A 12,842-nucleotide genomic window follows, 5' to 3' on the forward strand; every position below is an offset into this window, starting at 1 on the left:
CCCGTTTGTTTCTGTCAGTGAGCGGCATCACATCCAAAGCTACAAGTGGACATTATTCAGACATATTTTGTCATTGTCTGTGACATATTGATATTAAAATTAGGACACTGCTTGCGTGGCGTCTGGTTACGCTGTAGATGAAGTTTTTTTTTTAACATGAAGGGACCCCCGAGGCTATTTTATAAACGTTGAGCTAACCACAATTGAAATACTGACTGTTGTTGCTCTACTGGCGGTGGATTAGGCTGGTTACACATTTTTATGCTGGATACTTTCAAAGGTAATGTCTACTACATATTTAACATTTTCTAGACACGCTTTAAACCGTAACAAAACAGGTGTTTTGTTTTATTTTGTTTTTCTACAATGACTGTTTCTCTTGTTCTGGAAAAGTGCTCGACTTTTTACTCGTGGTATCGTTTGTTTTAGGCCTCAAGTCATGCCTCGGTCCACAGTTGGGCTGTGAATCCGCCAAAACGTTACTTCGAGTCAGCGCCGCGGAGTCGAAGTAGCCGCTACAGCGGGGCTTCACCTGTGTATACCCCTCGTATGAAAGGTAAATTTAGAGTTATTATTTAGTTATTTAAAACTATTTTACGTACATTGCATCCAGTAGATGTTATATCAACTTGATAAGCCATGTATTGTCGTTAATGTAACACTGTTGATAAAATGAGCCTGTTGATAACAGTTGGCATTGTTTGGTGGCATTTGCAGATGCGATGACAGCTAGCTGTTGATGCTCATATTTTCCCTGAAATTAAGCGCTAGCATTGGTTATATGATACTTAGGACAGGATAAGGTGTGTGTGAAATTAGGTCACAGGAACTTGTGGCAGCGTGAACGTACAAGTAAGCGCTCTTTTGCAAAGTTTAACGTAAGTAAAGTGATTTAGGAGGCGCAAAACTTTGCGTTTTATGTCAGACAATATGGTGAGTTTGTAATCACTTAAAGCCAACACCTATATTTACTAGCCAGCCTCACATGGTGGCTGTATTTTGTCCCATTACGTTGTTTGGAGCTGGTTTAATATCACCACACCTCTCCTTTCTACCCAGCTCTCCTGTCACTCACGCCGTTCTTCACTGTGTCTCTTCCTCCAAGGCTGGGTTGCAGACATGCACACACCATCTCGTCAGGGCTATGTATCTATAACCTTGGCTGGACAAGGAGGGGGCAGTTACAACAACAGTAAGCAGTGGAGGAGGCAGTCCTGCTGGAGAGTAAGTGGGTCACATCTAGGCATTTCTATAGTGCTCTGGTTTCCTACCCTGCTTAGAACACTGCTCTGGTGTCCCACTTTTCCCAGTGTTGGCTGACACTTGTATCATAACTGTGAAGAAGCATATCGACTATCTTTGGGTTTTGGACAAAAAAAGCAATTTGAAGATGTCGACTTGGGCATTAGGAAGTTGTGATGGTCATTTTTTGAACAATTTTTCTGACATTTCATGAAGCAAATGATTAATCAATTAATTGTGAATCTAATTGGCATCAATTAATAATGAAAATAATAATTAATTGCAGGACTAATCAATGTGTGAATTACAGCATGTGTGGAAAATGAACTGCTTGTCAATGAAGACAAATGTACTTGGCTATGAATAGCCAGCATCTTCAGATATGCATGCTTGCTGGCTTCACAGTGAACACATTTAGGACTTTAAAGTTCTTTACAAATTCTGAAGTTGAAAGGACTGAAAAAAAATAACTGGGAAAAACCTTTCAAAACCTTTCTGCACAAGACCACAATATATTCAATCAGTCAGATGAGACCTGTCCACTAAAGTTCTTTCTCGGTCTAGAGAAACCCTGTACCTGAAAGTCTGGGATGGACAGTAATTGACAGCATTTCTCCCTCTTTTTGTTGGCCGTGTGTTTGCAGAAATGGAAGCAGCTGTCCAGGTTGCAGCGCAGCCTCATCCTCTTCATCCTCGTCCTCCTTTTTATTTGTGGAATTTCCTCATACCCTACTGTTACTGAGCACCTCAGAGGTAAGACTCTGTGTACATTTAACATGGCTTTATGTGAACATTGACAAAATAATAGTTGTTTTATCTATGTTCAGATGACAGTGTGGGAGTACTAAGGGATTAAAATGCACGCAGTTGTGGGCTGTAATACTGCAAAATGTGACTTCAAAAATATAGTTCTAGTATTTCATACTAAATGTGTATTTGCATGTGTGTCGAGGCCTTACAGGTGGAGAGCAGGAGAATGACAGTAACAGCGTCCTGAGGCCTGTCGTCCCTCATGTGTTGCCTGAGCCTGTCAAACAAGTCCAACCGCTGCTGCCAGAACAACCCTCCCAGGTTTCTAAACTTCTGCTTCTCTTCTCTGAAGGGTTTCCAAAGAGACTGGATCTCTTCAAATATTTGGAAAGTGTGGAAAAAATTCTTGTGCTGATGTTTTTACATTTTTTTTTGGTTAATACTTATTTTGGATAGACAAATTCAGCATCCCGTCAAGTGACTGCAGTGTGTTCGGGGTTGGGGTTCAGGCTCAGTAGTTGTATTACAATGGCAGTAGTTTAGTCTATAGGTATGTAGCAAATAGGACACTGACATTGTTGACCATTGTCTTTTTGGCACCTGATAGTTGGATTTTCAAATGACCTTTACAAAACATGTTTGTTGAAGTGGCACAGTAAATGTGTAGCAAACCTTATTTCCTTTTCATTATGTGACAGCTAAACAACTGTAGTGGCTCATCAAATGATTAAACCCACGTATATTCACCTACACCTGAATATACTCCTGCAGAATTACAGGAGCAAGATATGTGATCTAAAAATTGTGCTGGTTCCACTTTTAAAGTAACGCATCTGCATTGAACTGAAAAGAGCTACAGGGAGCTCAGTAGTGTCAATACCAGGCTTGTCCATGTTGTAAGATGTACTGTGCATCTTACAGTATGGACACATGTACATCGTTGGTTGGTTCGTTGGTTATTTTGTCCTAGCAGTATCTATCCAAGCATATCATTTTGGTTTTATTTGTCCAGAGTTTGAGATATGAGTCAGTGTTTCCCCTGGGTTGAGTGGTTTGGCCTGGTGGGGGGGGCAGGGGGCTGGAGAATTATCTGTTTAGTGTTGTCAGGCTAGGCTAACCCATTGTTGCTAACCCCTTCATTTTCCAACAGTCGGGGAAACAACAGACGTGACTTTTCATGGTCTTGACAAGCTGCAGCGTTTATTAACTGACACACTGTCGTCTGTACTGAACATTTACTGCCAGACTGACAACTTACTGCTAACCTTTTCCTCTGCTCCGCTGCTCGCTCTCTTGCTTAACCACTCACTCGCTTACGCTCCGCCCTCTTCCTTAAAAGGAGTTACGCTACCAGCAGTTTCCCAGGCAACGACACGGACGTTAACTCATGTTTTGAGACAGCACTGCTCAAAGGCTCCCAAACGCTATTGATTTGCGAATGAATGGATATTTGGTGTTATTTTTGACATTTAAAAAATGATTTTTTGGCCTGGCGGGGGTTCTCGTGTACTATTATAGGGGAAACACTGTGTGTGTCCCCAAAACAATGGCGGTGAATGGAATAGTGTCTGTGGGGCTCACAGCTTCTAAAAATAACATTTAAAAAAACTTAACAGCATCGTTCCTTTAGACAAACAATATCCGTTACCCCAGATAATTCACTATTTATTCATTGGAAAGTAGCTGCAACAAAATCCCATGACGTATGTTCTCAACTGTTACAATTTCCAGCAGTAACTGTTAGAATGATTACTTAAGAGAAATGTGAGATCAAATATGTGAATGCAGTGAAAAGGAGGGATGACAAATGGCAAGTGAACAATAATGTCTGCGAGGTGAATCTGGATGATGGAAGAAAGAAAGCCATTAATATGAATCACAGTTATTTTGAATATCAGGTCACCTCAAAGTATGCTTTCATCATAGACACTTAGTTCAAGCAGCTGAGTGGAGCTAGTGTTATGGGAAGCCTTTTATTGAGCTAAAGACAGTAGAATTATAACATAACATAAATAACATGAGGAACAGAAATTAGTTCAACAAAATCAACATTTCCAAATATTCATGGAAAAGCGGTTGTTAATAGCAAAGAGGCTTGGGTGGTATCAATGAGTCGGATAGGATTTGTTGATTGGAGGATGTAGCCTATGCCACAAAGGCTGCTCAGTGTTGTAGTGTAGTGAGACAGTTATTATGTTCTATGTTTTGTTATCTAATATGATATTCAATAAAAATAGTGAAGGCATTTCATTCTTTGACATTTATTACAATTACAGCTATCTGGGCCTCCAGAGCCCTTCTGCTGCACACACACAACAGCACTACTGTAGTAGTAGTAGTAGTAATAGAATAGACAATACTTCCTTTAAATGAGATATTTTCTAGTTAAATTGAAGCTGTAGTATCAGCAGATTAGATGTGTGTGTACAACTTGCTCACACAGATAACAGTCATTTAAAAATGTTTCTTGTGCATGTCACCGTTTGCCACAGAGGAAACTGTCCAATAAGAGAGGACCACCTGCCCTCCAGAATCGTCTGCAGAAGAAAGGAAACACTTCAGACCCGCAGGACAAGGCAGCTGACGTAAAGAAGGAAGGGGAAGAGGAGGGAGTCATCAGGTGCAACTTGGAGTGTGATCTCACCTTAAGTTTGTTTCCCTTAATAATCAAACTCATCATTTAGTTTTTAATCTTCTGCTGACTTTCAGCTGGCGTGGGGCGGTGATCGACACTCACCAAGCCACAGAAGGCGCCAAGGACGAGGAAAATAAGGAGGATTCACCTGCCAACCAAGGAGCCAATTCCACAAAAGATTCAGGTGTGTGCTGTTTTATTTGCATTAGAACAAATGCATCACAGTTTTAAGAGGCTTTTAGTTTTAGCAGTTTTTCTGTTTTTTGATTGCTAAATGTAATATCCACTTTTGAGTGACATTTCCATCCCCAGACATTAGGCTAGAGTTAGATGACATGCTAAACGGGCATCTTGTGTGGATTGTGTGTGTTCCAGTAACCGACTGGCTGGAGGCGGTCCAAGAGGCTTTCAGACATGCATGGAAGGGTTATAAAGACTTTGCCTGGGGCCATGATGAGCTCAGACCCATCTCCAAGTCCTACAGCGAGTGGTTTGGTCTGGGCTTGACACTTATCGATGCCCTGGATACCATGTGGATCCTGGGGCTCAAAGAAGGTAGACTGACCTTTGTGCTGTCCAACTTTTAACTTTTGCTTCTGTCTGCAGCCGTACTAGCAGGTCTGTGAAGCACTGCTTGAGCTAAATGCTCACATCATGCCAACATGCTCATTAATGATAATGCTGGCATGTTGATATTTAGCAGGCATCATGTTTGGTGTGTTGGTTCAGCATGTTAGCATGCAAACATTTACTAATTGGCACTAAACACAAAGTACAGCTGAGGCTGATGGGAACATGAAATAATAGGTTAAGTTTAATCTAAATAAACCAGTTAAATGTACTAAACAAGTTAATTTTTTATTGAGATATTTGGTGTGTATATATGAATATTTAGTCCTATGATTATTTGATTTCCTATTGAATCATTCATAATTTGGGAGTTCCATGGGAAACAAATTCACACTGCAAGTACTTGTGCCTTAATTCTCTATTCAGGACACCAACACCAATTCTCTCTAATTTCTAGAACTTTCTAGAGTTGGGACATTTTAAGATTTTATCATGTTGTCTGGCAGAATTTGAAGAAGCAAAGATGTGGGTGGCCACAGAGCTCACATTCAACAAGAATGTAGATGTCAACCTGTTTGAAAGCACCATCCGCATCCTGGGAGGCCTGCTGAGTACCTACCATCTGACTGGAGACACCATGTTCCTGGACAAAGCGGTGAGTAACCACACATGCACTCATCTCAGAACTGTCATGCTCACGTAAAAAATGATCATAAATATTGAGGGATGTTTGTAAGCACATCAAAGAATGGTCATAGCAGCCCCTTCGCTATCTACTGCAGACTTTGCAAGAATTTTAGCTTTTATTTTTAGCATCCCTGTCATCTGCAGACTCTATACCACCAAACTGTAGGTGTTACTCAGACTCCTAAATAGACGCCAGACACTGTTTCACAAGGGCTGCTACTTTAACCATAGTGAAGAACAACTCCTTTAAACTTTACACAGAAATAAACATGTAAGAGTAACAAACTGTGTCTGAAGTGCTTCCAACAGTTTCTGATCCTCTCATTTGCTCAGATGTTTCTATCCATTGAGCCTTATTGTCTTACAGATACAAGCATGTACAAGATACATGCTTTAGGAAAACAATGCTAATTGGAACAGATGTTTGCTTTTTGTTTTTTGTTTTTTTTTAAGATAGCGTTGCATTTAGAATAATCTGTGTGTCATTGCCAAGCACCTGTCCAAGCTCACACTGGATAAAAATGTTGGAAGTGATATTTTCATTCCCCTTTTATTCCTTTCACAACCATCGACAGCAACTCTGAAAACATACTGTGACAAATCTATTTTACTATACTGTGTAAAAGGTAGACTGTTCAACAGTCTTCTCAGTAATCATCTTATTTGTTTACGGAAATTTTGACAGTATTGAGAGAAACCCAAACATAGTGAAGTTACTATCATATAAGACAAAGAAACTGATCATCTTCAGATTTGATGAACTGATTTAAATGCTTAAACAATTATCTATCTATTCTGCACTCTCCCTCTGCAGAAAGACATTGGCTCCAGGCTGATGCCAGCCTTCAACACCCCGTCCAAGATCCCCTACTCTGATGTGAACATTGGCAAAGGTACAGCTCACCCCCCTCGCTGGACCTCAGACAGTACTGTGGCTGAGGTCACAAGCATCCAGCTGGAGTTCAGAGAGCTCAGCCGCCTCACCCAGGACCCACAGTATGAGGTAATCAACTGACCAAGAGTCCACCCAGAAACATTTGCTTTCCGTCTTCTCTACTGCTGATGCAAAGAGCTGAAGATATGTGTTTCTGACATATCATAATTTCACTTATAAATGGCAACCTCATGGTGGTTCCTGACGACTTACTTATTTTGATTGAGTTTCTTGAGTGCTTTCAGCCTTACAGTAAACTCAAAGCACAACTGAGGCTGATTAAATACAGCTGAGGCCGACAAAGTACAACAGAACCAAAATGTAGAGCTGAGCCTGACAGTCTGAGATGTGAATAGAAGGTAAACACTTCTGATTTAGGTCAAAATTCACATTTTTTGCTCCTCTTGTAATAAGGATCTAACAGCTAAACTGTCTCACCCTTTTTTCCTCCATCAAATGGTTTTGTTTTCTGGTGTTTTACCTCCATTCAACCCCACAGTGCCACAAGCATGACTACAGCCTGTCAGTCATGTTAGATTTACTGTTGAGGTTCAACATCTCTAGAGTAGACTGTGTGTTGGGTTTTTCAAATTTGGTCTTGTATGCATTGATACTTTTGGGTTTGATATCAGCTGCTGCTTTTGTTGCCTTGCAGCAGCCGTGGTCACCTCTTCCAAAGAGACTTAAAACAGGAAACAGACTCTGTTACCATGAGATCCTTCAGGAATTTAAAATGCTAATTCCCACATAGGAATAGTCAGAACCCAGTTACCTTCAATCTTTAAACTGACTGCAGCAGCACTCAATGTTGTATCAATATTAAGTTAAATGATAATATGATAATAGGATTACATAATCCTAATATGTAATTACTGGTAAAAGTACAAATTATAGTCAATAGTTTTAGTATAGTAGTATTTGATAAATTTGTATATTTTATAGAGTTACCTTTTTCCTGGTCTTGGTTCCTCTTGGTTCTTGATTCTGCTTGAAAGGAGCTTCATCAAGAGGGTGTAATATGAAAAGATCCCATCACCATCCATGCAGGCACGTCGACTACCCAGAAAAAGATGTTATTGGAGTAACAAGGTCATGATCCCTCACTGGCTTCCCACTGACAAACACTAACAATAGTTTTTGTTGAAGCAAGCTGAAGGATTTATTTTTCCCCATTGCCAACCATTCTTCTGACTTGGCTCGATCTGTTTTTCCACAAGTATTACCAGGACTGGATAGAATCGCAAGCTGACACAAATATTACTGAACTGAGTTAAATACATGTTAATCACAAGAGGTTAAACTCCTTGAGGGACTGGATACGAAGGGGAAATCTCCAACACTCTTGCTAGGATGTAATGGAAGATACCTCTCTAGCCTTATCTCATTCCTCTGCAATACTGTGTAATAGGAAATACTGATGATGCTCTGGAGAGCTCAAGGAATAAATATATGGCACCTGGGCCTTAGTGACGTACAATATTATCTTTACACAGTCACGTTTTCTGCCTGATTTTGTCATGGAGATGATCTGTACAACGTTGTTTCCTCTGGAAAATGTTTAGAGGAGTTAAGTTCTTACAACATTAACATCCATTTGAGCATTCAGAATCTGAATCTGATTTTTCTAGACATTTTTACTCTAAATCTACTTGGGATAAGGAATTAACTCTTAAGTTCTTAAATTAGAAATGTCACCTGACCTCGGTCCTTGGTTTCCAGGCTGCCGTGGCTGAGGTTATGAAACAGGTCCACAAGCTGGATGGCAAGCTGGACGGCCTGGTGCCCATGTTCATCAACACCAACAGCGGGCAGTTTACCCATCAAGGCATCTACACACTGGGAGCCAGGGCAGACAGCTACTATGAGTACCTGCTGAAGCAGTGGATCCAGGGGGGCAAGAAGGAGGACCAGTGAGTCACTGTCCAGCTTCTTCTTTCACTCCTGTCAGACAGGGTTGGTAATGTTGGGGCTTTCAGTGAAGTCCTACCAGCTAAATCAGGATTGTGTTCCACGCTGTCACAGCTGACAGTCCTTATACTCAGGGAGTCCTTGTTTCCTGACAGATCTGACACAGCGTGATAAGCTCTTCATCTCACAGTGTGTCTGTTACCTGCTGTGCTTTACCCACATCCCATATCGACAGCTAAACAGACGTCTGCCAGACGTTAGCAAAGCCCCAGTCTGACATAGTGACATCAGTACTGGTAGACCTTATTAGACAGAGATTACCTATCTGCATTACTTATTGTAACAGTCTAATTTTACTAGTGATGAGTATACTGCACAGCCCATATGAAGAGAAGCAGTCAATTGATAAATTGATCGACAGAAAATTAATCGCCAGCAATGTTGATAATCGATTGTCTTTACTATCATTTTTAAGCCAAAATGCCAAAAATTCACTGGTTGGTTCCAGCTTCTCCAATGTGAAGATCTGCTGTTTTTATTTTTCTATGATCATTAACTGAATATCTCTGGACAAGATATTTCAATTAAAACAATCAATTAGTTGAATAACAGATGATTCATCTGCAACTGTTTTTAATCGTTTATTTAATTTTTTTTTTTTTTTTTTAGCAGAAATGCCAAACATTCATTGTTACTAGCTTTTTCAAATGTGAGGAGTGACGGGGCCCACCGTGGCTTAACTACAACGTCCCCAGTTCAAGTCTGTCTGGAGACGTCATCTCTCTACTGGCGCTATCATATAAAATAAATAATGTGAGGATTGTCTACCGCTCTCTGAATATCTTTGGGTTTTAGACTGTTGGACAAAACAGACATTTGAAGATGTGACCTTTGGCTTTAGGAAATTGTTTCATGGGCCAAAGGAGAATTGATGAAGTTGATTATGAAAATAATTGTTTAGTGCTGCTCTAATGTGAATATGTGAACCTGCACTTTGTGAAACTGCAGTGAACATTTTTCACTGTTTGATATTTCATAGCCTAAATGATTAATCAAGAGAATAGATTATCTGTTGACATCTAACATGTTGACAAATATTTTTAATTTGTCTCTAATGCAATACTAAATCACTGGAGTGTTCTTTCAAGACGTGATGTGTAGTTTCAGCCTCATATTTCTTTACACATGGAAGAACAGTTTTGAAATTGAAACAGAAACATAGGATCAGTGCAAACCCATGAGATGTATTGCTGGGCCTGTATTAGACAGTGTCACATGTAAGTCTGTGAAAACTTCCTGTTTGTGAAACATAGACTGCAATCCCTGAGGTGTCATCTACTGTTTGTGTGCGTCTTGTTTTAGGTTAATGGAGGAGTATCTGCAGGCAGTAGAGGGGGTGAAGAAGAACCTGTTGCAGAAGTCTTCACCTAACGGTCTCACCTTTGTTGGAGAGATCTCACACGGGCAGTTCAGCCCTAAAATGGTCAGTAACATTCAAAAACATCCACAAGGTTTTTTTTGCTAGTAAAATTACAGAAATGTCATGTAACAATGAAGTTCACGTAAATGTTGCCTGTTTTATGCGGTGAAACATTATTAAATATGCACAGGGGGAAAAAAAGGAAATAATTATTGGGTTAAGTGTAGACTGGCAGAAATGATTTTAAAAAATAAGGCCTTTTGGTTTAAGTGGTGATTGCTAGTCACACTCTATATAAGAAACTGGGAACCTACAGAAATGAAACTCCATTTCTAAACAGATGATTGAAGTCAGTATGTTGTGTCTGTTCATTCTGGGCTCATGTGCTCTCTCTGTTCAGGACCATCTCGTGTGCTTTCTGCCGGGGACTCTGGCTCTCGGTGCTCACAACGGCCTGCCTGCTGATCATATGGATCTGGCCAAACAGCTGATGGAGACTTGTTACCAGATGTACGTGCACATGGAGACAGGCCTCAGCCCAGAGATCGTCCACTTCAACATGCACCAGGGCAGCACCCGAGACATCGAAGTAAAGGTACCACCCTTAATCTTCCCAACTGATCACACAGCAGAAATGCAGGAAACTACCAAAAACATGACAGTGAACAATCCTGCAATGCTTTATGAAGACTTGGTTCATAATTTACTGTTTGTATTCCTTGTTGTAGCTTGCAGACAGACACAACCTCCTGCGACCAGAGACGGTGGAGAGTCTCTTCTACCTATACAGGTTCACCAAGGACCACAAGTACCGGGTCTGGGGCTGGGAGATTCTCAAGAGCTTTAACAAGTACACCAAGGTGAGTAACATGAGAGCCAGGTCGACTTGCATCTCTTCCTCGTGTCTTCTCGCTGTCATCCTAGCAGGGATACAAGGATGAAACAGAAGAATTAAATACACCAAACACAAGACATCTTTGCTCGCTCCAATGTCAAATGTATAGAAATGGTTCCTGATAACTGCTGCTCCAAATCTAGTTTCATTTGTTTGTGAAAGACCACAGATACAGTAAGTCTAATGTCATCTTCAGGATAAAAAGTACATACTTTGCCACAGTGCTGTTTTTCCACTTCTGTCTTCAAAAGTTGAGTCCTCAGTTGCTTCTCTGTGTGTGTGTGAATGACGGGTAAAGCGTGTGCAGTGTGCTTGTCATCTCTTTGCTCAGTGAAATGTGCGGGAACGCTTGTGCTCACAGAGGTACCGTTTCTCATCTAAACTAAAAATATCTCTGAGTGTCAGTCTGCAATAATGAGGTTGTTCTTTAAGAGATTTTAGAAATATTTTAGAGGAAGGAATGGAAAGTGAAACTAATAGCTGCTTAAAGTGATTCATCATTGCAGACTGACTGATGCTACCAGAGGACACTGGGCTTTTTTAGCCACACAAACTGATAAAGACAACTTTGATTTTCTGATTAACATTTCAGTAATAACTGAAGGTAGAAAACATTTCAGCATCAGCAAATGAAAATGAAGTAAATAAGTTGCATCTATTTCAAAGACTCCTGTGTAGAGTTCTGCTCCCCAATCCAACAAAGTACCGAGATTTGTGTTCAGTTTGTCTTGACTCTGACAGCCAGTAACGGGTCTCAATATGGCGGCAGCAGCAGGGTCTTACAGATGTGGTTACAGGCCGGGTTCAGCTATCAGTTTAAGGCTCGTGCATGTTCAGACTGCAGGCTACAGTGGCCTAAATCCTATTTTTTTTTTGCTCATATGTGACTCAGATCTGTTTTCATAACAGTGTGAACAGCACAAATCACATGGAAGCTGATTGGGTCACTTTCATATGTGGTCCTAAATCTGGTACAGGTCTGATTTTTTTTTTTTTTTTTTTTTTTTTTGCACTACAACCTCAGTGTGTACAGTCATGTGAACAGCCAAACAAAATAATCAGATCTGAGCAATAAATCAAGGGTTGCAGTGTGGATGTAGCCAAAAGGCCGGTAATGAAATAACTCATATTCAACTTACTGATGATATTGTTAAGACAGTTAAAATGTTGAACTGCTAAAACGGTCACTTGCGCTAAGATCTTTCAGCTTTATTTCCACACGTGAACAAAATGTGTCTTGAACGCACCACCAGCTGTGTCTGTTCAGTTACATCTGCACTGCTTGTAAATACTAAACGGTTTGCCGTTTATGTTCTAAAATATAGCCCATGGATTGAATGAATGTGTGTTTGTGCTCAGGTTTCCTCCGGTGGTTACACCTCCATCAATAACGTGCGTGACCCGGACTACCCGAGCCCCCGAGACAAGATGGAGAGCTTCTTCCTGGGAGAGACCCTGAAATATCTGTACCTGCTCTTCTCCGATGACCCCGACCTCATCAGTCTAGACCAGTACGTCTTCAACACTGAAGCTCATCCGCTGCCTATATGGCCTTCCCCTGCGTGACACAACACACACACACACACACACACACACACACACACACACACACACAGAGGAATTCAAATTCAAATAAAACTGCACCTATAAACGCCATCAACATCTCAGGGTTCGTCTTAGACCAGATAATTCCTTCTTCTGTCTCAGTGACTGAATGTTGCTAAAACAACAAAAAAAAAACAAACCCAACCCTGAACACAGACCACAACTGGAAAAAAAATCATTTTTTTACTGATGGAAT

General features: G+C 40.6%; 1 protein-coding gene across 2 annotated transcripts; it reads left to right on the top strand.

Annotated features, from left to right (window-relative positions):
* Window positions 1-12,669, top strand: man1b1b (mannosidase, alpha, class 1B, member 1b). Of its 2 annotated transcripts, none has more exons than XM_044363016.1 (15): window positions 1-280; window positions 430-556; window positions 1,060-1,224; window positions 1,887-1,995; window positions 2,195-2,313; window positions 4,485-4,612; window positions 4,702-4,811; window positions 5,003-5,182; window positions 5,704-5,852; window positions 6,699-6,887; window positions 8,538-8,728; window positions 10,089-10,209; window positions 10,547-10,741; window positions 10,875-11,006; window positions 12,401-12,669. In XM_044363016.1, the coding sequence occupies exons 3-15, from the start codon at window positions 1,120-1,122 to the stop codon at window positions 12,605-12,607; spliced, it is 1,935 nt and encodes a 644-aa protein (XP_044218951.1). In that variant the 5' UTR covers window positions 1-280; window positions 430-556; window positions 1,060-1,119; the 3' UTR covers window positions 12,608-12,669. The 2 variants fall into 2 exon arrangements, with proteins under 2 accessions (XP_044218951.1, XP_044218947.1); XM_044363012.1 differs by having other exon boundaries at window positions 1,106-1,224.
* Window positions 12,670-12,842: the final 173 nt, after the last annotated feature.

The sequence above is a fragment of the Thunnus albacares genome, chromosome 2 (assembly GCF_914725855.1).
Source record: "Thunnus albacares chromosome 2, fThuAlb1.1, whole genome shotgun sequence".
Lineage (NCBI taxonomy): Eukaryota > Metazoa > Chordata > Actinopteri > Scombriformes > Scombridae > Thunnus > Thunnus albacares.

Excerpts from the sequence above, each read along its gene's own strand:
- man1b1b (XM_044363012.1), top strand. Across the intron at positions 4,812-5,002 it reads CAATTCCACAAAAGATTCAG|TAACCGACTGGCTGGAGGCG; the intron begins GTGTGTGCTGTT and ends TGTGTGTTCCAG. Across the intron at positions 11,007-12,400 it reads GCTTTAACAAGTACACCAAG|GTTTCCTCCGGTGGTTACAC; the intron begins GTGAGTAACATG and ends GTTTGTGCTCAG.